This window comes from Antedon bifida, chromosome 4 (genome assembly GCF_963402885.1).
Source record: "Antedon bifida chromosome 4, ecAntBifi1.1, whole genome shotgun sequence".
Lineage (NCBI taxonomy): Eukaryota > Metazoa > Echinodermata > Crinoidea > Comatulida > Antedonidae > Antedon > Antedon bifida.
This window is the reverse complement of record NC_136229.1, coordinates 20,599,597-20,627,144: the sequence shown is the minus strand read 5'-3', so window position 1 is coordinate 20,627,144 and position 27,548 is coordinate 20,599,597. Positions and strand designations below refer to the sequence as shown.

The 27,548-nt window shown below is 31.5% G+C and overlaps 1 protein-coding gene across 3 annotated transcripts in view; it reads left to right on the top strand.

Annotated features, from left to right (window-relative positions):
* The first annotated feature begins 1,456 nt into the window (after positions 1 to 1,456).
* The window catches only part of LOC144840507 (uncharacterized), a 47,322-nt gene continuing 21,230 nt past the window's right edge, over positions 1,457 to 27,548 (top strand). The window contains exons 1-20 of one of the 3 annotated variants that reach the window (XM_078696337.1): positions 1,457 to 1,548; positions 3,392 to 3,635; positions 3,973 to 4,116; positions 8,153 to 8,309; positions 9,817 to 9,844; positions 11,028 to 11,133; positions 13,627 to 13,716; positions 15,458 to 15,521; positions 16,031 to 16,129; positions 16,380 to 16,483; positions 16,872 to 17,010; positions 17,504 to 17,622; positions 17,952 to 18,101; positions 18,558 to 18,728; positions 19,074 to 19,262; positions 19,605 to 19,731; positions 23,250 to 23,305; positions 26,661 to 26,866; positions 27,082 to 27,202; positions 27,367 to 27,503. In XM_078696337.1, the coding sequence (XP_078552463.1) occupies positions 3,456 to 3,635; positions 3,973 to 4,116; positions 8,153 to 8,309; positions 9,817 to 9,844; positions 11,028 to 11,133; positions 13,627 to 13,716; positions 15,458 to 15,521; positions 16,031 to 16,129; positions 16,380 to 16,483; positions 16,872 to 17,010; positions 17,504 to 17,622; positions 17,952 to 18,101; positions 18,558 to 18,728; positions 19,074 to 19,262; positions 19,605 to 19,731; positions 23,250 to 23,305; positions 26,661 to 26,866; positions 27,082 to 27,202; positions 27,367 to 27,503 (2,387 nt within the window). In that variant the 5' untranslated portion in view covers positions 1,457 to 1,548; positions 3,392 to 3,455. Of the gene's footprint in view, positions 1,549 to 3,391; positions 3,636 to 3,972; positions 4,117 to 8,152; positions 8,310 to 9,816; positions 9,845 to 11,027; positions 11,134 to 13,626; positions 13,717 to 15,457; positions 15,522 to 16,030; positions 16,130 to 16,379; positions 16,484 to 16,871; positions 17,011 to 17,503; positions 17,623 to 17,951; positions 18,102 to 18,557; positions 18,729 to 19,073; positions 19,263 to 19,604; positions 19,732 to 23,249; positions 23,306 to 23,423; positions 23,474 to 26,660; positions 26,867 to 27,081; positions 27,203 to 27,366; positions 27,504 to 27,548 lie in introns of all 3 variants that reach the window. The other 2 variants (XM_078696336.1, XM_078696334.1) reach the window with 2 other exon arrangements.

The following is a 27,548-nucleotide window of genomic DNA, read 5'->3' as shown; positions in this document are numbered from 1 at the left end:
ATTATTTTTTATTTTAAAAATACTAAAAAAAGAGAATAAGTTGACCACTATAGTATAGTATAGTATAGTATAGGAGGAGAGATATTAAGGTATTGTAGTATAGTCTATACTACAATACCTTAATATCTCTCCTCCTACCTAGCGGAGAGAGAATGTGGTCCGCATCCTAGCTAGGCCTAGATACACATGGAGTATAGCCTATACTGTAGGGGCCATACCTCTCCATGCATAGGCCTAGGGCCTAGGCCTAAGTAAGACTTCCTAGCTAGGCCCCTACCTAGGCCTAGGCTAGTTAGTAGGCCTAGCCTAGGCCTTATTTTAGGCTTGGTCTATTTATTGTGATTTTTTACACTAAAGCTATTCCCTACATTTATGTAAGGATAAGTAAAGTAATGTTTACTTCGCCTAATAATATAAATAGGTTAAGTTTAGGCCTAGTTTGTATAGCTAGTAGGCCTTCTTGTTGTATCAGAACACGACACAGCGGCGACCTCGATCGATTAATCAAAATCTCAGCTCTACGCCTAATAATCAGTCTACGTTTCTCATTGGTCAATAGTTACTTATTGCCATTCCAGTTACTAATTTTTCTCCCTACTACACGAAAATAGCGTGTTTCGTCCTGCTGTGATTTCTTTCTTTTATACAAAAAAAACATTTTATTGTTTTTCCTGGCCATATTAAGAATAGTTTAGTACACTTTATTCCAACTATTGTAATAATGAAGTAGGCCTATGTTGCATCATGGGCTACACATTAAAAGGTCGAAATAATGCAACTGATTTTGTCTTATTTTTTTTAAATTATAACCTTGTAGGTTGTAATATTTAGGTTTAATTAACTAGGCCTACTCATCATTAAAGTAGGCAACGCAATAACATTTGCCTTTTGACCCAACTATATGTGTACCACCCTGCTAAACGTTGTATTTCGGTATTATTATTGTTATTCAGGAACTTAGGAAGTCGATGTAACTAACCGTGATCAATAGGCCAATTATAGGCGATTGAATAAATCGACCGCACGTGGCAACACAGAAAGTGTGTTAGTTAGAAAATTGTTAGTGAAAGAAATATTAACTCTCTAGCCAATGGGAAAAGCGTTCCAATCCGAAGCAGACGATCTTTAACTCATTGAGAAATAATTATTGATTCAAGTATGCGTACACTACAGCACAAATGTCTAACGATTGGTGGAGATTATCAATACCCTGGACACCTTCCCTTTTTCTGACTACAAACATTTCACTACTAAGACATTCTTATAGTTCTACACATTCCTTTCACATACCAGAGGGCGGAAAAGTGACGTTGTAATATCAAATGAGCAGACGATAGCCAGGGAACCTCACTCTGATTGGTTAATACACAAAGAGGCGGATACAAGCTCATTGACTGGCCAATAGTTGGGTTAGGCCCTCCCATTGAATAATCGCTATCTTTGTGGATTGTCTGTATCTCTTTGCATTGGTTGCATTTCTCGCAATCAAACGGCTGCTTGTTTTTAGGATCTTCTCGATCCTCTTCCCTTTCTTCTTCTGATCCGGAGGTAAGTTTATTGTACCAAAATAAGTTTTTTTGCGAGTTACCAAGTTCTTATTTGGATTTTATACAAGTGCACGAAGGTTTTCTGTCGGATATTTATATAATCATCTTGTGCATTTTTGTGTGTTGTATGTTGCTTATCATCGTCGTCGGTTTGCTGTTTTGAAGATTTTACTGTAAGAATGTTCTTTGTTTGTTATTAATTAGCTTAAATGGGTATGAAATGATTTACGGTTTAAGCCGTAAGTTTAACGTATACATTTTATTGATATAGTATTCCTTTTAAATAGGCTGTAATCGTACGTGTAAATTGATATAGTATATGTATGTGTAGCCGCGTCATATGGGCTATATATTAACATTGTGTTGCGTCGTAGACTACAAATTTTTTCAAAATAATTTTCTTTATGAAAAAACATATGGGTATAAGGTATTTAACTGTGAAGTGTTTATCTATTAAGCATTCGCTTGTCTCGCCTAAATATCTGAATCTGAAATAGTTAGGCTATAGTGAGTGCAAAAAGTATTGTGGATTTTCTATGATACAATATGTACTAATATAGATTGTTTTTAAATTGTAGCCCTATTTATAATGTCTAGGCATGTGTCATGTGTAATCTAGGCCTACTATTTATTAGGTCCACACACACGTGTGTGAATAATACAGTTTTAGAGTAGAATTAGTTGCAAAATGTTTATAAAGCAAAATATTTGTGTTTACCATTACCAATAATAACCGAAATATAAAGTCTAGAAAAAGGAGGGGGCGAGCGCGTGTTTGTGTGTGTAGGGGCGGTGGGGGAGGTGCGTAAAATAGAAGATTCATAATGAAAACTTTGGACCAATCACCGAAGACAATTCGATTAATAAGTAGGCGTGATGAGAATTTTATAAAAGCTATATTTTATTAGTATATGTTTAATAGTATTCTACAGTAGAAAATGCAGAATATCAGATTAAGTACTTCTTTTTGTTGATCATTAGACTGTACATTTAGTAGCTTTTAAGCCTAGAGGAATAAGGAAAAATTATCTAAAAGAGGAAAATGTTTGACTGCGGTGGCGGGCTTTTAGAAGACAATTTTCATTGACAGCATGCATTTGAACACAGTTTTTTAAACAGTTGTTTACATTTATATCTAGGCCAAGAACCTTGGGGTTTATAGACATAATATTATACTATTCCAGAATAGAAAATATTCACTCATGATAATGATATTGACCATCTTAGAAAGGAAGGCATTTAATTACTGTAAGTGACTTTAGGTCTAGGCTAGGCCCTGCCTGAGTCAGTGTCACTCACATAGATGGCAGTGTGGTAGGCCTGTATGTAGGAGTTGCCATTATTACCGCCATGCCGGTTTGCGGTAGGCCTAGCCTAGGTGTGTTGTATATTTCGTTTTCCTTTTCATCATCACTAAGTTAGGTGTTGTGGTTTTTTAAAACGAAACTCATGTTGGTTTTTCTATATTTGGTATGCTTTGACATGATGTATGAGATGACAGATTGGTCCTCACATTAGCATAAAAAGCGAAATAAATTATAAGATAGCTAATGATAAAAAAAAAACCTGGCCTAACCCTTGTCCTCAAGACAATGGTGAGTATACACAAAAAGGTTGTAAAATGAAAACCATAATTCCCAGCTTTAACCTCATCACCACGCCAACCAGCCATTAAAACAAATGCAAACTACATTTATAAGCTTTTTTATTTGACCAATCGGGGCTTGGTGGACACCTGTTCTCTACTCTCAGTTTTGTATCTGTTTGTAGTGTGTGTACTTCATTTATGATTTATGATGGAATTTCAGTTCTTAAATATAAAACAAAACATTTTATTTCTTCAGCTCTCTGCTCTTTCGCTGTTTATCTTTTTTTGGAAGTCCGTAAGGAAATCAAAAAACAATCAATATGGGTGATGATCCAGAACAATACTTGAGGCTTGACCCCAAGGCCCAGATGGAGGCTACAACTCAGGCGTTTGACAGTAAGAAGAACTGTTGGGTACCTGATGAGAAAGAGGGCTTTGTAAAAGCTGAGGTCCTCTCCACAAAGGGAGACATGGTTACAGTGAAGACCGTTACTGGAAAGGTCAGTACTACCTTCACCTATCATAGATGTATCTATATATACCTACTTTCATAATGGTTTAAACTTATATTCAATTCAATCTGTGTGATAAAAAAGTTTTTAAAATTCTGTTTCTATAATATATAAACGTCTGTTTCTCCAACTTAAATCAAAGCCTAGCAAAATGTTACATTAAAATAAGCATGATTGCTGTTTATCTAGAGAGCATCCATGGACGTACTTACTATAAAAGACAATTTACAAGAGATGCAAGTTATTAAGTCATCAAATAAGCAATGCCACATATATCAAAACATTTTCAAGATCAAGAAATAACAATTTTCTTTTATTTTTATAGCAAGTAACACTTAAAAAGGATGATACACAACAAATGAATCCTCCCAAGTTTGACAAAATTGAGGATATGGCCAGTATGACCTTCTTGAATGAAGCTAGTGTACTTGGAAATCTCAGACAAAGATACCAATCCGGTCTCATCTACGTAAGTTACTATATTTTTTTATAATAATAGTAATGATATGATATATGCAAAAATGTATTGTGTGCACCAATTCAAGCATTTTACAGTAATGTAGCCATGAGAAATAAAGTAGTCCGGTTTTTGCAAGAAAAGGGAACAATGTTCAAGCCACTGGGTTGTCAAAAGCCTCTGTGAAAAAATGGTCAGGTTAAAACCTTATCAACCATTCTGGTGTATACTGCAGGCCCTGTTTAAAAAATAAAATAACCTGGGTTAAAATGATCTAAATTAAAGAATTTAAAATTAGTTTTAAATGAGTTTAAATTTGATTTTGAAGATAAGCTTAGAGCAAAAATAAAATATAATTTGTGAATGAATGAGTTGTGAAACAATAAACTGGCTTAGTGATCTAGTACCTAACATTTCAAAATTCGAGCCTTGATAGACTAGTACAGCTGAGTAGTGGAATAAATAATTATAAATTTGGACTAGAATAATGATATGAAATAATATATATATATATAAACTACAATGGGAGAATAAAGAATACCTCCGAACAAATGACATAAATAAAATAGATCATGTAATAAATCAGCCCCTAGTTAAAGGGTTCATTCAGATATGTTGGAATGTCATATCTCGGCCATGTGGACAGAACAGCTGACATGGTGTTTCCTTATATGGAAAGGTCTGTATGTTGATGTGATGGTGTACTTCATTTGACCCTTTGACCTTAGCCCTGAACATGTGTTAATAGTTTCAATGTCCATCCTTATATCAATATTGTTACATATTTCATGTACTGCCATAACCCTGTATAGATATTGAATATTATCATATATATAACAATGTTGTACAGTAGTCCTACAGTATATGCGAAGAAGGTCAATGAATGATACAGTTCAGCATACAGTAAAATCATATTGCTCAGTGAATACTGAAATGTAATTTTGTAATTTTCAACACATCCAACAGAATTATCACCGATTACAGGATAAATTAATTATAACTATTAATTAAATGAAAGTCTCATTTGAGACTTAGGAGGACCAGTCCTGCAAAATAGGAAAAATCTGCTCGATATGTTGACATGACAATAACATTGTACAATTAATAATTATCCATTTATCAGCATGGCAGACATGTTAAACAAAAAGAATGAACAAAAAAAGAACTAAACTAAATTTTCTACTAGAACCAGAAAGTAAATGCCTGTTTAGGGTCACTGTGTTTGATTTTAAACATTGTAGAAGTAAGTCTATAAAGTTGAACCTACTTCAAATGAAAGGCAAACACAATTACAATGTAAACCCTCTTCAATAGAATAGCTAAAGCTTTTTCTATGTCCGTCATATTGCTCCCTCTGATAGGCCTAAATGCCAAAGGTTACTTTTTTGATAAACATGACTTTTCCTCATGAGGTTTTTGAAACAAATAAGAAAATGTTTAACAGAACTTAAATAACTATTATTGTTTAGTCTTAATTAATTTTTATTATTGAAAGCCCTATTAATACCTAATTACCCAGTTTTTGGTTCAATGTGTAGTGGAAAAACCATTAGTGCCTAGTATAATTCTATTCCAAATTTATTTCAATTCAAGAAATAATAATCCATCCCATACTTCATGTGGTGCCACAGGCCTCAAATTAAGTAACAGCATTGTTTTTTAAATTTCTTCCAAGCAACTATGAAATTATCCATAATTATAATTTGTCAAATGTATTGATAACCAAGCGTGGCTAATTTACTGTATGTAATTAAAAAATGTCATCAAAATTCTACATTATAATATGCACTAGGCATAATATATTTTCATTTTTTAATTCACTGAAGAAAAAATACTATAAATGTATACTGCCTGCAATTAATGAAACCATAGTACTAGCTGTGCTGGTAAGTTTGATGGCCTACAGCCAATTGGTAGCCTATATTTGGGCAGGGAATTCCAAGCCTGTAGATGCCTTGAATGTTTCTGTGAATGAAGAAGACACACTTCTCATTATCTTATGCTACCAGCCAATCAGCAGCCTTCAAGAATCAGTAATTAAAATGGAAGAATAATTGCTAGCTCCTCAGATGTTTGTGATACTACTAGTGATTTTTTTTTGGCTTGATCATTTGTTGAAACTTATTCTCCTGAATTAATTTTATATTATTACATGGATTTAATTGGCAATACTAATTAATAATTGAACTTTTATTTACATTACACTACAATATAATCATTCATTAACAAAACAGAAAACAATTTAATTCTAATTATTACAGTAATTAAAAAAGTTAATAATACATTAACTTAAAACCTATTCTCCTGAATTAATGATTTAATTAGCAATACTAATTAATAATTGAACTTTAATTTGCATTACACTACAGTATAAGCATTCATTAACAAAACAATTTATCCTAATTATTAACAGTAAATATTATTACCATGTGATGTAAAACTAAATTTTATATTCTACACATTTTAAAATTAATTCTCATTTTAAAATCACTATTCATATTGTAATTATCTCATTTTTTATATTTAAAGTAGCATATTAAATTCAAGATCTTTTGAAACTAAAAAAAAAAATATTTCTGATGCTCTTTCTGGAAATTTATTTATCTCTCAATAACACATAATGGTCTCAATTGGCTACTATACTCCCAAGTATCAACCTCATTGTATGATTCTTTTAATTGATTTAATTAATGGTTCTTGATGTTTAAGGAGGTTTGGCAGGTGTTAGGCTTAATTGTGTACTTACTTTATTGTTATCCACCTGGGGCTGTAAAGTGAGGAGAAAATAAATGACAGTTTAACCATGGTTTAAATGCCCATAAATAGCAATTACTTCTATTGGTATGTGCTTTACTGTATACCCATTGGTGTACAGTACTGTGTATGCATAAGCCAGTATTCGAATCCCAAGCAGTTTAAAAATAATTCTAAATATACAGGCTTTTTGATTTGAACGCAGTAAAAGTAAAAATGTCATTAACTATCAAACCAATCGTTTTACACTTATTATTACACAAATACTTTACTGCGAAAGGGAAAAAAAACCAAAACCAGTGAACATAACTTTTTTTCCAAAGTTTGATAAGCAATGTTTCGGTTATTATTATAATTATAACGATAGGCTGTTTAATCTATCTGAAGTCTTAGAAAAAAACATTGCTTTGTATTTCATTTTTGTTAACACAATTTATGAATGTGTAGCAATAAGCAGTTTTATACTGCACCTGACAAGAAATTGTACTACAGTTATTTAATGGAAATTTATGCCTGCTCCTCTGAAAATGTTAAGTTTTATGAACATCGTTTGTATATCTACTGTATACTGCACGTGTATTCGCATATATTGAGTTCATTACAAAAGTACAGTATATACTTAAAAGGTTAACTAAGTAGTTAGTGTTGAAACCCGAGAACTCATTAATTGAATCTTGATCTGGTTTCTAGTGTTTGTTGTTCATAGAGTTGATTAAGTTTTGGTTGGAATGTTGGTGTTAATTTACTCCAATGATATCGGAGGTGAAAGGTTGACCTTCATTATGGTTGGCTATTATAATAACTTTTAAAACATACTCGCAATGTATTAATTGCTATCTTTTTAAAACATCTCTAAAAGAAGTGTATTGTATCTTGTTCATTTACAAAGAATCCCATATTATTGTAGAACCTCTTTTAAGGGGACACCTTTAATGCACATATTGGCTCCGAGTACAACTCTTGGAAAGTCTGTTAGGCAAACACGGCATAGGTAGTAGAATGAAAAGGTCCAGAGATTACAAAGTGTACTATTAATAGTAGTGTCCCATAAATTGGGGTTGGCCATAGGACATGTATATTACCCCTCATTCATTCATTTCTCAGTGTTCCTTTATATGGTTCTACTGTATTATCTATTACAACATGGATTAGTAATATTAAAACACATATATTTCACCTCTTCTAATAGAGATTTCCATTGAATAGGGGTGTCCCAAAGGTGGATGTACTGTATTCCAACATGGGCTTATTAAAATATATATATATTAATTGTGGGCCGTCATTTTTCTTACAGACCTACTCTGGATTGTTTTGCGTTGCTGTGAACCCATACCGCAGACTTCCCATTTACAGCGACAAGGTAGTAGCTCTCTACCGTGGTAAGCGACGTAATGAAATGCCACCTCACGTCTACGCCGTTGCTGACAACGCTTACTATGACATGTTGCAAGGTAAAAATGTGATTATTATTATTATTATACAGATATGAGATATTTATATTTTATATATTCTATATTACTGTATATATTAATAATTTATAGATAGATTTTATATATAGTCTATTGGTAGAGAGGGACTGGTATTTTCTGTAGTGTTTTTTAACCATCTTATGCCCCTAGGGTAACATGTAAAACCAGTATTAAAAAACATCATCTGTAAAGCCTACTGTCTGTAGAGACCATTATACATCGTAAAGGACTGTGTTTTGTTTGCAGATCCTAAGATAAATTTGCGTTAAAGGAAAGTTAATAAGAAGGTTTGCTTTCTTGTTTGATTTAACAGGGTTCCTCCTGATTTGTTTACCGAAGGTTTAATCTTTTGAAATACTAATATGAATATAAAGATGGGAGGCAATAGCAAACAAATTAAGAGAAAGTATTAACTCTTCAGAAAAATAAAACAGGGAGTTGATATAGTACCAAGCCAACAAACAACACATTTAATAACAGCCACTGCATGCTTGCAAAAAATGTTAGTAAAATTAGTTTGGCCTAGCAGTATGTTATGAACTGGGATATGTAAAAATATGTCATGTCTGCGAGCAGCTAACTATAATTTGGTCACTCGTTCTTGTGTAATTGCAAGTGGTGTAATTACATAGCTAGTTACTATTACAAAATATGTCTTGTGTTGCACCCTTGGAGGCTAATCTAAAATATCCTAAAGGGAATTTATGCCCATTAAGGCTTATTATGAATCATTAAAGGTGAATTATGCTGGTATTACACACACTCTATGATTAAAGGGACAGTTTCTTTTGTCCCACTGTATTCATGAGTTCATATTATTTCCATTTAACAACAGTTTTTTTTATACCAAGATGGTACACATTTACCATCAGTATTTTGAAAATAATCTACCTTATTCAGGAGAAGGGTATCTCTCCATTTAAATATTAATTTTTGTTTTTAGAAGAAAGAATTTCAATCATTATTCCTGCCTCTGTTTTTTGATTACTATTAATAACTAACTAATTATTGAACCAGTATTAAAGATAGTATTTTTTAGATATTTATAGAGAAATCAATACTATTGCTATAATTGACTTTCCCAACATATTGTATAATAAATTGGCACTATATATAAGTGAACCATTTATTTTGGATGGACTACTACTATTTTTATCTGGCAGTATATGATTACATTATTAAATCTATCTAGCATGCATGAACGATTCGATGGAAGTTGTTGCCAAATTCTCTTATTAATAGGCAATTTATAACTAAGCTTCAACCTGCACATCCCATCTTCTAAACAGATTTCTGAATATCTTGCCTTATTTGGTCATCTTCTCAAAGAAGCACTGTTAATATTAAATGTATAAACTTGATATATGGCTTAGTTGATAGAATACATTCTTAAAAGTACTTTATTCTTCTGGTCTTGGATTTTAATCCTAGGTTTTTTCTTATGTGTATGTTAAAAATATGTAATTCAAAATATTTTGTTTTTCCACAGACAATGAAAACCAGTCTATGCTGATTACGTAAGTTTAAAGATGCCTCATATGGTGTGCTGGTGAAGTGTTTTTTACATTTTGTCTATTATATACATTCAAAGTTATCGGCAGACACTATAAAGTTTAATCTGTTCTATGAATAGTTTCATAGTTTAAAAAAACAATAAATAGAAAATCAAGAATTCATTGAGAAAAAAGAATTATTTTGGGGTGGTGGAACAATAAAAAATAATTTATTTTGTTGTAATAATATTTATACATGTTTATCTGGACCCATTGTAACTAATGGAATAATTAATTTGGTCTGAAAGAAAATGTTAAATCAAACCTGTTTTTTCCCTGTAATTTTATAAAATTGCTTTAATCAATATGAGTAATATTGATTATGATGTTCTTTAATGATTTTTCTTTGCTTTTGTTGTTGGATTTTGTAACCATGTATATTTTTATTCTCAACAGGCGTTGTCAGTATATTTGCTGTTGGATTTTTTTATTATTGATATTTTTTATATTTCCCTATTTTATTCATGGAAATACAGCTAATACAGCTATTTAAACAAAATGTTGTTTTATTATCCTTTATATGGATTATTAAAATTAGTAATGAAACTAAATTATATCTATATAAATATCACAATTGTTAAAAATATTTTGTGATCAAAAATTATTAATTTCTAAGATTTAGTTCAATTTAACAAAATTAATGCTGTATTCCCATGTTTCATCTTCTCTGGGTAAACAAACAAACGCACATTGCATGCTTGCATGGTTGTTAGAACAGTGGAAATTGTATCAGTAAAACATCACAGATGTCATTTGATTGGATAAAAGTTTGGTTGACATCAATTGCTAATCTGTGATTGGTTGAAGATACACTTCTTCTGTTCTAACAATGTAGAGTTATATAAAACAAGAACTAGAGTTTAAGATAGAGATTTTCAAATATATTCGATCTCTTATAACTTTTAACTAAAAATAAAATTCAAAACTCTGTGAAGAAGTACTCTATATATTGGAATTATAGTGTTCATTTGTATTTCTTATACATTTTACAAATATACCTTATAGACAATTAATCATCAAAGAAATTTAAACAAATCAAGATTAATAATAGTTCTTGTTTATAAAACTCTTCTATCTAACAATCAGCATGTGCCTGTAATGCACTAGTTGAATGAATAGCCTTTATCAATCCATGCATTTCTCTCAGTGGTGAATCCGGTGCTGGAAAGACAGAAAACACGAAAAAAGTAATCCAGTATTTTGCCAGTATCGCTAGCTCAGCATCCAAAGAACCCCAGACAGGAGAGAAGAAGGTACAGTGTCAAGCGGTGGCTAAACATCTAGCATAACCTGGCAACCTTTCATCCTATAATGCAAATCCTAATTGAACTATTTTTAAAAATCCTAATTGTTATTTCTGTTGGCAATGTAATATTGAAAAAAAGGGGTTTTCTTCTGTAATCTTAGAACTGATTTATTGCAATTTATTTTCAAATCCACAATTTTTTCTTTCTTCGGTATCAGCGTTTTCAACATTTAATTGATCAAATTTGGTTGTTCCCCATTAATATTTCTAACCTAAATATTTTAGATATAAATTCTATCAAAATGTTTTAAACATTTAAACAAATATAATTAACAACAATGTTAACAAATGGCTCTAATTGGCTTTGCATATTGGGCTGACCATTGGCAGATTACCAGGTTATGCTGGGGGTCATTCTGAATGACCACTTGTTTATGCCACACATTGTGTACAATCTACCTTTTATCTATCAATGTACTTTACTCTGTATTCAAGTTATCTCGCTATAACTTTTGTTTTGTTTTGTTTGTTTCAATGTTGATTTTTAAATAAGAGTTTGGATTTTATTGAATTATAATACAGTAATTTAGGCTTATCAGTATCTTCAAAAGTTATATTTTCTTACTCCCCTTAATAATTTATATTACGTTAATTAGTTTTGTTTGTTTTTAAGTGACCCACACCTTTAAATTGATTAAATTACAGTATTCAAGCCTTTTGTTTTATTTTGTTTGTAAACTTTTCATTATTTTTTGTTTGTTTATTTGTTCAAATTGTTCTTTCAAGAAAATTGTTTATATTTAAATATCAATTTCGATTATTCAAATTTTACTGTTATAAAATGTTACCCTACATTTATAATTTTAAAGTATAAAATATAATAATAATAATAAAATAATTTTAAATATTAATTCTTAGTTTTTTCTTCCCAATTTGAGATGATAACTTGTTTCGACAGAGTATGCATAGACTGGGGTTTTTTCTTCCTGAAATTTTTCAATGATGATATATATTATGTAGACATATATTTTTTAAAACACAATATATAGTAGTACAGTATATCAAGATAAAATTCCATTAGAACACAAAGCATGAAACAATTATAATTCTGCAATGCATGTAGGCATAAATAAATATACACAATAATTAAAAACAGGGAGTAAATATAGTTATATTAGAAAAATCAATGGATCACGTAAATATCATTTTACTACAGTTGCTTCAGTAAATTGAATATGGACCTACTGCAACAGCTACTGAAATTAGCAACCTTAAGCTCTGTCTACACTATCAAACTAATTTGACAAAAAAAGTGTGCTGTGCCGAAATATGGTAGTGATAATGTCATATTTATATATAGGCACATCACATTTTTTTGACACATGAAGTTTGATAGTGTAGACAGAGCTTAAATGCAGAAAGTCTGTAAAAATACCTTTTACCTACTTTGTAGGTACTGAAGCAAATGCTGTAAAATAATTCTTTCATGGTTCCTCAAGTAGTTTGTTGTAGAATTACTCTCTCACACTTTATCATTTGCATGAATACTACCTTAAATGCATATAGAATGGTCTGATAGCAACAGTACTTCTTTAAGTAAATTAATGGATATGAATTATATTATAATGTTAAACAATACATTTTTTTCAATTATGGAATTTTATATATACCTATATGCCTGTATATTCAATTTTGAGGCAGACTCTCTGTTCAAATTTAGTACACAGGGTATATAGACCTATATATTTGTTTTGGTTTACTCTGGTAAGTATTCATGCATGACTTGAGAGAGAATAATTCTACAATTTAGCTTTTTATTGAAAGATATCACTAGAATTATTTTAGCTAAATGAAAAGCAGAACATTACAAAGGAAGTTCGATAGAAATGCAACTGGTGTAACTTGCATTTTACAGAGTGTTTGTACATTCTCATGTCCGGCTTTGGCCTGATTGAGACTAGAATACCTTGGCAAAAGTTATTACACTCGGAGCTAGCTACAGTATCCCCCACTAGACTCCCGTAGAAACCGACAGAAATTTCCGCATGTGTACTCTGTAACATAAAATTATGTCATGCTCATAAGAAATGTTCACAGTTACCATATCAACTGTGTCAAAGTGCATGTAAAAAATTCACGCATGTAGTTTTCACAGATGTAAATTTTAATTAAATCGTTTAAATAAAATGAAAAAAAAAAAGAGATTAAGAACATGTTTAATGTAATGTTTAATGTTATGATTTAATCATTTTAATGTTGTACATATTTATGCATGTTTGTCTTTAACATCGTTTGTTTGGTTTGTTGATCACAGTTATATAAACGCAATATTGATGATCAAGTTGTCCAGGCTAACCCTGTGATGGAAGCATTCGGCAATGCGAAAACATGCCGTAATGATAACTCTTCACGTTTTGTAAGTAACCCCCTGGTTTACCACATGTTTTATTTTATGCAATGTTTTATTTCACTGTGCAATTTTACACGATAAAAAATCTAGGGTTTAGAAGAACAAGTTATCCAAACCAACCCTCCTCTTGAAGCTTTCGGTAATGCCAAGACCATCCGTAATGACAACTCCTCCCGATTTGTAAGTAAATGCGTGTTTTGAACACGTATCAAGATGTGCAGTCTCGTTGTTGTGAACTCATCCTGTGGATTTGTTTGTGGCCCCCCTGACAGTTAATTTTACCCTCTTCTCGATGTCTATCATCTCCTTTTCATCTGCTGTGCTGTGTTCAAATACATAAAAACTATTATACAAATATATAACATAACATTGATGTTGAATAATTTTTTTTTAAACTTTATATATTTTAATATATCTAAGGTTGATAATTATGCTATTATATTGTTTAAAGTCGATTTATTTATTGATGTGAATTTGTTTACATATTAAAGACCATTTTTTTAAACAAATATTAGAGATTGAGGTATAATTCCATGCTTTTAATTTAGGCTAAATTAGGAAAGAAAATACTTGTTATGCATTGTTAATGTAATCAGAGTATTATCTCACCCTATAACTGTACTCTGTTATATACAGTTTATTTTTTATTCAATCTAAACAATCTTATGTTTTTTTTTCTAAAAACTGGTCTTTAGTTGGAATGACATTTATATTACATAATTTTCATATTTAATCTTGTTGTTAATTGTATGTTGCATGTTTAGACATAATAATTAAATTCAAAATAAAAAGTATAGAATTCTCAAATTTGTTTATGGAATGCAGTAAATAAAACATTTTCATCGATTATATGATTTAAAAAAGAAAATCATTTTATCATGGTCCAAACTGGTCATAAAAACATTTTAAAAAATTGTAGAAGGCCTGAAAAATTGGGATTTTTAAAAAATGTAATAAGATGAAGAAAATTTGTTTTATTGGACACATTTATACAATTATTTCACTTTACTATGATATTTTAAATTATATGAAACTGTTAGTTATGGCATTTTGGCTAGAAATATCATGGAAATTCACTTATGAGAAAGTGTATAAACCCTGTTGCATGTAATATGATAATTTCCCTCTGACCCTTGAATGCATGAGTTGTTTTTGCATGAATATTACTATGTGTAATGTTTGAAAATACAGTCAGCTCTTCCAAAACCAGAAACACTGTAGTACTGTGTATTGGTGGTTGACTACACCAATTCAAAGTCCTTGGTTCAAATCATTTCAGTTGTAGCACTTTTTAATGGCAAACACAGCGTAACTAAGCCTCATATGAGATTCGGTTTTCCCTGATTATGTAATTATTGTGTTGTGTGCTAGATGATGTGAAACTTTTTACAAAAATATTTCCTACTGTCAAAATCCAAAATGCTAGTCCAATGGTGTAGGGTTTTGCAAGAGTTGACTATATGTATATAGCTATTCATTTTATATTACTAACGTTATTATGATAATAAATTTTAAGTTAGCTACAGCAGAAAGTAGAAATCCATTCCAACACAGTAATTTGCATTCACTTAAAGTATTAATTATTACATTACAAAGTAGACTTCCACAAATCCACAATACGCAAACATTTATATAAAATATTTTAAACCTTTCATAAAAAAAAAATCAATGCACTATAAGAATATCAGACTTTTAAATAATTAGCAAACAATCTAAAAATTAAAAAATGCATGTTAATTAGAATAAAAATGTGCATGCAAAATACAAATGTAGGCCTATACTAGAACATTCACTACTGACGCAAAGATCACTTAGTGCATACAATTACATCTTAGACATTCTCAAAACAGTATTTTAAGTTTGATGTACATATTAAGCGCAATATTAACTTTGTCTTTCTGATCTTTCTCCAAAATTACAGGGTAAATTCATCCGTATCCACTTTGGTGGCAATGGAAAGTTGGCTGGAGCTGATATTGAAACCTGTAAGTAAAATGAATGGCACTAGCTTGGTGGTTTTATTTTATTTTTTATTTTATTTCACATACATCCAACAGCGATATCGCCAATTACAGGATGCCTTAAAGATATATGATTAGTTTGTGACAGTGGCTGTGTGTGAACTAATACACTGGGGTAACCACTACTCGTCTCGTACTAGGTTCTTTAAAGTGCACATGAGCCAGATGTGTACACTGGACCTACGGTTTATAGTCCTTATCCGAGAAGACTTGTTCTACCACCAGAACCATGGAGCCGATGTTATGGCAATGTATTACAGTTCCACTGTCTTAACTGCTCAGCCACTCACTCACTCCACTCACTTAACATGTTTTATTTCCTCAGGTTCTCATCCTGGAAAAATAAAAATTGCTTTCGCATTGGACATTTTGGTTCATTCTGGTTCCTCAACTTAACTTTATATAAAACCCTAATGCCTGTGTTTTTAAAGTATATTCTCTCTTTAATCAACTTGCATTTTCTTAAACTTTAGATCTGCTTGAAAAATCCAGAGTTGTAACCCAGTTAGGAGGTGAAAGGGCATACCATATTTTCTACCAGATCTTGTCTGGTGGAATTGATGGACTTCTTGGTAAGATAATGATTACAACACATACATACTCATAAGTTTAGGTGATTCTTTATCTACTCATTCATTCATAATATTCATGATTGACTTACATTAGCACATTAATTCATGAGATAGCGGCTCATAAATATTCATAAATTGATAATTGAACTGCTCATACATATTCAATAGATACAATATACAATATTATTATTACTCTATAATAGTACTCTACATTATGCATAAAGTATAATTGATTTTTGTTTCTTTTCAGAAAAACTTGCCCTCACTGGAAAGCCTGAGGATTACAAATTCACATCCCAGGGTGTCACTACCATTGACAACGTAGATGACAAGCAAGAGATGTGCGACACTGACGTAAGATTTCTTGCCAACATCACTACAACAATCATAATTCTTATCAATACCAATGTGTCCCTGGGTGTATTCAGGCACAAAAAATAGCTGTGATGGTCCCATCATGGACCTATAAGTGGGGTCCATGGTCCCATAGGTTATTCCAAGAGCAGGTGAACAACCATGTGTTGATCTGGGCCTCTGTGATCAAATAAAGTTGAATTGAATTGAGATAATCATTTTGACCACCATTGACCATCTTCATTAAAAGGCATAGTTACATTTAGTACTATTAACATTGTAATTGTTACCATCATCTTATGTTATAATGTCATAAATGATCACACGTCATCGCCATCATTCTACTTTTTATGGTATTGAACTCGCCTTAATTTGTTACATTTACCAGAAAGCCTTGGATGTATTGGGCTTCGTCCCTGAAGACAAACTGTCCATGTGGAAACTCTGTGCTGCTATCCTTCACTTTGGTAATGCCAAGTGGAAGCAGAGACCAAGAGAGGAGCAGGCTGAATCTGATGGCACTGAACGTAAGTATTTTTGAAAAACAGCAATGAATTATTGAATGGATAAAGTTTATGAATCATCATAACAAAAACTACTTAGTGCAAAAGTCAATGTTGTGAACTACATTGTAGGATATTTGTAGACAATAGTGAAGCGAGTCATAAGTATGTCCAAACAAGGTAATCTAACAACAGGACTGAGCTTACCTTGCCAAGATAGGAACTCATAGCAGTTTTTTGTCTGGTTGCGACAAATACCATGCAGACCTGTAGTATGTACATATTCTCTGTAGCATGTGGTGTCTGTTGAGAGGCGTGGAACTGATCATAAGTCTCCGTAGCTCAGTATCCTGTTGTTAGATTGCCTTTGTCCAATTGGTTATAATGGTATATTTCTTTGAAATAGTTAATTTGTTATGTAATAAAAATAGTCTCTAGTATTATTAATTCAAGAAAACAGTAGGTTTCGCACCTGTCCACACTCAACAATACATTTCTATTTTTTGTTGATTTACAGAAATTGATGCTGTGTCCTACCTGCTTGGCCTGAATGCTCAGGACTTGATGAAGAACTTGCTTAAGCCTAGGATCAAAGTCGGCACAGAATATGTACAACAAGGACGTACCAAGGAGCAGGTCAGTGCATCAGTTCTGTCCATAATCAATAATTTTTTTTTTTTGCTATCGATTGTAATTGTTGGTTAGCATGCTTGTTTACCAATTGTAGTGTCCTAAATTCTGCCACCTTAACAAGTAAAGCTCTTCTTACTGGTATGTTTAAGGCTGCTACGACAAAGCTTGGTATTATGCATGTATTGTAGCCCCAAAATAAATAATATGCACAAGCCTTAAACAAATCAAACAAGCCATAAAAACTCTTGTGAGATACTTGTCAATTGTAGATTGTATTGTATGTATGTACTATATTGTTTCTTTTAATTAAAAAAAAAATCATTGATATTTAGGTTGCCTACTCTGTCAATGCTCTCTCCAAAGCCATTTACAACAAGCTTTTTGGTTGGTTGGTCAGCCGTGTCAACACAACACTAGACACTAAATCTACCAAGGCTTTCTTCATTGGTGTACTGGATATTGCTGGATTTGAGATCTTTGATGTAAGTATGATGCAGAGTGTAAAAAGTAGTATTCTTACACAACAAAGTGTTCCTTAATTGGGTTGTCCCCTAACTATGTCGTGGACAGATGAAAGAGCGCCTTAAAGTGGCTGCACTTACATGACGTCCCTTAGAGGAGAAACATTTAGTTAAAAATCTGAGTTCACAGCGCCATGAGCTTTGTTAAAACGCTATGCAAGAACTCGTATATTATATTATTATTATTAGCCATAGTGTTATAATATATATTGCCCTCATTCATTTCATGGGACAGTGTCCCTTGAATAGTGGTGTCCCATCAGAAGGGTTCTACTGTAGTAACATAAATATTATCTCTATGAACACAGATCAATTTAAGTTTTAACAATGTATTTAAGCAAATTATATACCGGTATTGATAGTTTTTATCTCTAATACACATCAGATATACAAATTTACACTCTTCTTTTCCCCTAGTTCAACACATTTGAACAGCTTTGCATCAACTTGACTAATGAGAAATTGCAACAGTTTTTCAACCATCACATGTTTGTGCTTGAGCAAGAAGAATACAAACGTGAAGGAATTGACTGGGAGTTCATTGATTTTGGTATGGATCTTGAGAACACCATCCAGCTTATTGAGGGTGTAAGTACATTTAATGGAATAGATAACAGGCCAAACTATAGTTATAATGTGATGTTTTTTAGCAATACTTTTAGCAATATACTATATTTAAGTACTTTTATATGTAAGAACATTTATTTCTTCAACAAAAAATAAAAAATGCAGTGAAAAGTTTTACTCTCTTCATGTAGTACAAAACATTCTTATAAGCTTAGTGTCAGACATACATCTGAATCAATATTTTTATGATTTAAGCGAGTGGCCCAGTCACTCAAGTGTGGCCCTGAAGTCAAAACTTTGCAATCAACTTTGACTGTTGTTACCATATTCTAAAGTTTAATAATGTTATTCAATTTTTTTCTCCAGAAAATGAGTGTATTTGACATCCTTGAGGAAGAGTGCATGATGCCAAAGGCCTCTGACAAGACCTTCACTGACAAATTGGTTAAGCAACACAAAGGCAAACATCCTAACTTTGGAACTCCAAGCCTTGGAAAGAAGAAGGGTGCATCCACATCTGAATATCACTTTGAAATTCACCACTATGCTGGAACAGTGAGTATTATTTTGCACTTCATCTCTACCCCTACCTAGAGATCCTTTGTCTACACTATCAAACTTTATAAACAAAAATGTGATGTGCCCATATATGGAAATAATTTAATTACATCATATCACTACCATATTTGGGCACATCACATTTTTTTGTCAAACTAGTTTGATAGTGTGGACAGAGCTTTAGACACATTGAACTTTCATGCAGCATGATTAGACAATTTCAAGACTCCGGTTTAAACATGGCTGTCTTAGACTAAATGACCTATAAATTTACCAATCCGTAGTATTACATATTTACTGGAAAATCAAACATGACTTAATTTGTATTCATTATTTCAGGTTGGTTACAATACTGACTACTGGTTGGACAAGAACAAAGATCCATTGAATGAAGCTGTAGTTGACCTCTTCAGGAAGGGCACAGAACATCTGCTGCCAAAAATTTTCTCTGACATCCCAACTGGTGGTAAGTTTCTTCAATAACCTCTTATATATATCATATAATAATAATGAAACTTCAAGAATTCATCTCTTAGTGAGGGTTTTTCTTTAAAGCTCTGTCTACACTATCAAATTATTTTGACAAAAAAAGTGATATGACACCATCTTGTCCATATATGGGTACATCACATTGTTTGTTAGTGTAGACAGAGCTTTAATCTATACAATTAACTATCCCAAACGTTGTCGACCATGCCTCCTTTCAAAATGTTCTTTTATGACACTTGGGTGGGTTGGGAATCCCCATTCATTTCATATATTCAGTGTCACAATTTTGTTAAATTATGATGTAGTCTTGTTCAGTTGTACTGTATTGTTTTATGAATTCTATTGATCTTTCCTATCTACATGGTTAATTGATAATATGTTTAATTGTTTTTTTCTACCTGATACTGTATACAGTATATTACTAGTCATTGGAGAATAATTTGTTTTCTATTTTTCAATTCAATTTTACCATTGAAATTCTTTTCTTTTTAATTACATTAGTTATATAGTCACTTTTATCTATCCGTAAACAAATTAATAAAAGTATATTTTAAATGGATTAGCTAAGGTTGCGAAGTATTGCTTTTTGGGAACTGTTCCATCCATGCAGGCCGAAGGAACTCAAGGTAGTATTGAGCACCAAAGGGACTGCATCCAACACACTGGCTTGTTAGTGTGCTATAAATTGCTATCACTTCTACTTCACAAACCCCCTTCCCTTATGTACATGGTAGCCTTGTGGGAGTTAGATAACAGAGTACCTGTACTTTTATGTATTGTACTGGCAGCAGTCACTTTTACCTCACTTCCTCCCTCTGTACAACCTTCCTAGGTGTTCTAGACCTACAATATAGATTTTATAATTTAGACAATTATTTAACTTTTGTGTAACACAGTCAACCGAGTTGCAAAGTACAATTTCCAGGGCAATCAGTCAGCAGCTGTAACGACAGGTAGTTTATATCAGATCCTTTGAAATACTAGTTGCAGCTGTATCAAACTATGCAATAAGAATCTAGAGGATTCAACTATAGGATTCAGATATAGAACTAGTGCATATAGATTAAATACCATTAAATCATGAAACACTAAGATCTTGTTCTTTAGTCCATCTTGCTACTTGCTTTCTGAATACTGTTTACAGTAGAATTAAAAGTTCTGCTAAGTTCTGCCAATTCAATGCAACTGCATGTATAAAAAGGTGACAGTAGTTTATGCCACAAATATCTTTGCTTTAAAACTTTACTTACAAGAATAAGCATTTTTAATGATGGGTTTGGGTTTTGAAAGAGGAGTAATGGGTATTATATGAACAGAAAGGTTTGAGAGGAAGGGATATGTTTGAGGTCAATGGGACAGGTTTAAGTGAGTGTGAGGTGTAGGTTAATAAGGTGGGAGATTGGGATGTCACTAAAAGGCAAGTGCTTATTCATGTTAGTAGGGTATTACTATAATCTTAAGCTTGGTTGTTACTAGGATGCAATGCAAGTATATAAACGCAACGTAAGTAATCACATCACAAGCGATGGATTATTCAAACTGTCGCTTGCCATTGATCAACTCGCTTGCGTTGCGTTTACGTCATTGCGTTGCGTCCTGGTGGGACCCAAGTTTTCAAAGTAGGATCTACAGCTACTGTATATACTTTTCTGCATACAAACACTGGTCTTTACTGTAATATATTGCTACACCTATTCAAATTTAATGCACTTATCTCTCGCTGTTAGTGTTATATAGTTCAATCTACAATACTTCAGATAGTATTTATAGGAATAAACAAAAATAAGTTATTTTAGTGTAGTATCATAGTTTCTGTACATAATAGATAATCTATTTCTCTTCTACTTTTTTTTAAATAGAAAAAATAGCTTTGCAGGGTAGATTTTTAAATATTTCTTTACTCTTTATTTAAAAAATGTAGTTTGCAATTTTATGCTAACTGCTTTGGCTGTCTAAGAAACAAAGTTGCTTTTACTAAAATGTTGCAAATACTAACATCTAAACTATGTCTGTATTTATGGTAACTAACCATTTGCTTGCTTGCTTAAAATCAAGAAAGCCTAACAGAGTATTGCACAATGTATGTAATAAAACCCAGTAGGGCCTACTTAAATATAAAACCCAGTAGGGCCTACATCAATATATCTAATAAAACCCAGTAGGGCCTACTTAAATATAAAACCCAGTAGAGCCTACATCAATATATCTAATAAAACCCAGTAGGGCCTATTTAAATATAAAACCCAGTAGGGTCTACTTAATTATAAAATCCAGTAGGGCCTAATATCATATCTTATAAAGCCCAGTAGGGCCTAACATCATATCTTATAAAGCCCAGTAGGGCCTACATCAATTCCATGATATATCATAAGGCCCAGTAGGGCCTACTTTCTTGATATAACTCAAGTGCAACATTTTTGTATTTTCATTCATAACTGCAATTGATACTCCAAAACGAATGAATTCTCATCTTCCAACAGATCAATTGGTCGAGTAAAGTAGTAGGATCAAACTACCACTTGATATTATTCATTCTACCCATATGGCCTTTAATTGGGAGGTTCCTTAATAGACCTGTTGATTATCTATAGTTGATTGCATGAAAACTGTTTAAAAATTATGTTTTGAAGTGATTTGCTAATGCTTTTTTTATTTCTTTGCTTCAACAGGAAAACAAAGTAAGTTTTATTTTATTTGTTGTTTAAACATGATTATTACAAATTTTGTTGGTCTGTTTCCCAAACAGACCAAAACTTTTATTGAAAACAATTCATTTGAAGGCTATTGTGATAAGAATATATTTTTTTTTGGTTTGGCAGACGCAACAAATTTTAGACAAATTTTACTGGAAATATGATTTACTATTTGATTTTTTGAAAACACCAGATTTTTACCCTGCTAATATTCAAAAACTTTTCCCAAAATATTCTTTGTGTAATATTTGAAAAATAGTAGTATCATAATAAAGTACCCATGTATTATTATGTAACATAAACAAAATTAATCTAAACAGTTTTTAACAACATGTTTTGTCATTTATGTTTAACATTGGCATTTGCAGTTTGAAGTGTGCCTTGCATATAATTTGTTACAATAATTACCGTTTTTAAATCAATGTTAAATATTAAACTGTAAGCTATATAAGAACAGGACAGACATTTGAAATGTTATGTAGCACAATATTGTATGTTAGATGTACGGTAGATAAGGTATAGTAGGGTTTTTGGAATATATAACATTTTGTAATGTTATGAAAATTTATATACTTGGTACAGAATGTGCATTAATGTTTATGACATGTTTAAGGCAGTTTTATTTCTATTGTCTTTTAGGATTTTTTCAAATTTTGTTTTTAATGTTGCAAGAAATTTTGTTTTGTGTACATCTGTGTTATAGGGTCCTACTATCACGCTTTTTTTTTGTTGGTTTCGACGCCATCAATACGTAGGCCTACTGAGTGAACACATTCTAACTTATCTTGAATCTTGCACATAGGTGGTGGAGCCCGAAAGAAAGGCGGTTCCTTCCAAACAGTATCCGCCAAACATAGGGTACGGTGACTATTTGTTCTTATTGTTAAATGCGCATCTTCCCCCATTTGCGCACATTCATAATTTGCTATGTTATATTGCATGTTTTGACATTTTTTATAATCGTGTTTGTTCACAGGAGGAGGAAAGCGTGAGAAGGCTATCAAGACTATAAGCGCGGGTCACAGGGTTCGCATGAATTTCATTGCTGCGTGATGAGTGCTCTTTTCTGATTGACAAACAATACTCAAAATTCCTTTAATCAGATATATCTACCATGGAATTTTCATTTTCCAAATAAATTGTTTTACCTGAGACGATTTCTGTTTCAGGTTTTACCAATAAGTAATTTCTACATCTGATCATAGAGAAACTATAATATCTCTATGATCTGATAAAAAAATGATTTGAATTTAAATTCTTCCTTTAAATAATGATTGGTGGAAAAATGTCTGATTGTTCTTTGGAATGAAGGGTATTGTTTGTGAGTCTTTGTAATCATCACCACAATCCCACAATGCATGCTCGTTGGAATTTAAATACAAATCTTTATCTGTTGCATGAGTGCACAACATACAAATAAAAAAAAGTTACACATTATATTTTGAAAGAAATCCTGATTTTATTTACCCTATTTTTAAATTAACCATAGACCATAAGACTATTTATTGAAGACATTTAAATATTTCTTAAAAGTAAAATGTTTCAACATTTTTCTCAATACCAATACAGATATATTCCTTATTTAAAAATAAATAAAAAATTTAAAACAATACTAAAAAATCTACTTAAAAAAAAATGATGGAAACCAAGAACCTTCTATAATTAGACAAAATAAAAGAAAATACAGAACAAATATTCTGACCTTATTGCTATACTAAACTGTAACAATCATTAAAGTTAGCTTAATACTCTTATACCATCTCTCCACATTTTTCCTATAGATAGATATGAATAAATAAAATAAAAAAATGACTAAATTGTTAATAGTATGGTGCATTCATGTTAAAGACAAGATGTTTTATTGCTGTAACTAACAAGCTCCTGTTAAGTGTTGAAATTCTGTAAACATTTGTGGTTTTGTTTTATGTTGCAAGAAATTAGCGCATAAATTACATAAACTAATTATTATACCCAATTTTTTAAATTATGCATGATGCATTTTTTGTCCTGCACAGTAGAAGAATAAATTACTTTAAATTAACTTAAAGAATTTTACAACTTATTTAAGAGAATAACTTTTGCATGTAGAGATGAAATTTGGATTAATTTGTCTCTCATCAATTCTCAAATTGCAAATATTTATAGATATACTGGTGGCTGTTTAGTATTAGTCTGATCTTTGCATTAATATGACTGAAAAAATTGAAACAAAAATAGCATAGATCCAAATCCCATGCAAAGAAGCTTGCGACCAATTTTACAAAATGTTGACACCGAGTATTTAGTAATTGTTAATTTCACAGTATTTATGTTTTATATTATATGTATTTATCTATTTATGATAATTGTATATAAATGTGAATTGTATTTATGTACTCGTTATCGCTATATTTAAATTCACATGCTCTTCTGTCATCTTGCTTTTCAAAACAAACATCAAATTATTTACTAAAAGCAACAAACTAAAACAAGATATGTGAAATTACAATGACTAAATAAAGAATTTAAGCAAAAATATCTTTCTCCAGCTATCAGCAGTAAGATTCTAATGATATTCCAAATACGTTTCTGTATCTATATAAAATAAATATATTTTTTTATTGTTCAATTGCTATTCAAATTTGCGCCTTTGTTATTTTACTTTATTTTGTTGTTAAATTATTATTTCTGTATTTTCATTTAATGTTTGATTGATTGTCAATGATTTTAATTTGTTTTTGTAAATGCAAGGTGATAGATGAAACCATATACAAGATACTAACGTCAATTCCCTAAATTCTGGACACCCTTTCATCGGTCAAAGATGTGAAGGTTTCAAAAGAAGTTTCAAAATTTGAATTTCAACAAATGTTCAGTTTAACAAAGATTCCAAATATTGTGAAAAGAAAAATGTTCAGTTTTTCAAAAGAAATTTCAAAATTTGAATTTCAAAATTATAATTATTATCAAAGATTTAAAATTTTGTGAAAAGCTACAAAACTCAATACAATGATTTGTTAAAAATCATTGTTAAATATGTTTAGTGTCTTGTATATGTTTATTCACTTGTTACATTTTTCTTACATTGCTGTGTGCTTATACAGTGGTTTATTAAATTGTTGATAAAAATAAAAAGTTAAAAAATTAAATAATAAATAAATAATAATAAATATATAATAATCTATAAAATAAGGACGGATGATATATAAAAGCAAAAGCTATTAACTAAATGTTTAAAATAATTTTTCACATTGCTGTTTTTACTGCTGTGTTTTTTCCTCAAATATTCAATAAAAATTTTAATTTTAAAGATGTATTGTCCCTTGAAACACAAAAAAATGAAGGTCAAAATATTCTAAATTTAAATTGGCCATATCAAAGTAATATTAAAATTATTGACTTTAAGTAAAAAATTCGAGCCAAAAACAACAATTTTACGTAATTAACAGGTAAATTGACTTGATTACATTTCATCTGGAAAATCGTCGCGAGCGAAAGTAAACAAAGATTTCAAACCACGAGTACGCATTATGCATATGCTAATTAGGATTGTTTACAACTCGTCACGGTTGAGAAGGTATTTTCACACAGATCGTGAGAAAGTTTTATGATTATGCATACAGAGTAGCCAAGCAAGCACGTTTTATTATGGGATATGTTTTGATTGAAAACTTTGACTGGAAGTCAAAGTTATTTTTTTAACAAAAAAACGTCTGTATTTTAGTTAAATGATTTTTTTTTCAACAAATTTTTGGTGATAGTTAATAACTATTATGATACTTCAAAATGACCCACCTTTTTTCAAAATCTGTTATTTTTTATTTTTTTGGAATTTGTCAAAGGGACAATACATCTTTAAATAATAATTCAATTTTTATTTTCGAAATAAAATTTTCATTGGATGCAGTGACAGAATGAAATATTATGGATGTTTTATTGACACTACTGTATCTAGACTATAAAACCAATTGTGTGCCAAAAGCAGTATTTTATTATGCCCTGTTTGGGTTGGTTAGATGCAATGTAGTGTACTGAAACATCTCTATAATACATCACATAATGTATTCAACTAGATTTGATGCTGATTATGATAAAATAATAATATAGAATAATATTAAAATTAATAACCTTGGTAATAATAATAATAATACATACTATAATCTTCTGCAGTAATACATAATTCTATTTGAAAGTCATTTTTTAAAAACTAACTATCTGGGTACTGTTGCTATAGGAACAACTGAACCGTCTGCTGTCCACACTGTTCAAGACTTCTCCTCACTTTGTCCGCTGCATCATTCCCAATGAGTTCAAGAAACCCGGCCTCATGGACGCCCATCTTGTACTTCATCAGCTCTCCTGTAATGGTGTGCTTGAGGGTATCCGTATTTGCCGAAAGGGATTCCCCAACAGAATGTCCTTTGCTGACTTTAAACAAAGGTACAGCACCAATCATAATTCAGAATGCATCATATTTATAATTTCTGAAATCAGAGAACAAAACACTATCCTCTTTGGAATCATGGATAAAATTATTAGCATTGTATTATTATTGCCAACAATATCGGCAAGGGTTCGAGGCAAAATGGCCTATTTTATTAATCTTCATTTTTCATGTTTTTTAACTACATTTATTTTGTTTTTTCTTTAAACAGATACACAGTTTTGGCACCAACTGCTGTTCCCGGTGGGTTCATGGATAGCCGCAAAGCTTCTGATGCCCTTTTGAAAGCCATCCAACTGGACACAAATGAGTACCGCATGGGATTCACAAAGGTTAGTGTTTGTCAAGTTTTCCTCGCCTTGTGTTCTTGTCTCACTGAAAACATATTTGTGCCTGTATTTGTGTATGTAGTATCATAGTTGTATGATGTCAAACAATACAACTGGTTCAGCAGACCATGTTGTAGATTCTCTAACAGTGAATTTGTTTTTTAAAGGTGTTCTTTCGCGCTGGATGCCTTGGTGAACTTGAAGATATGCGTGACGAACGTCTTTCTAAGATTGTGTCCATGTTGCAATCTCAGTGCCGTGGATTCATCATGCGCAAAGAGTACAAAAAGATGCTGGATCAGAGGTATGAATGAAAATAGTTATTATGAACATCATTATTGCAACCATA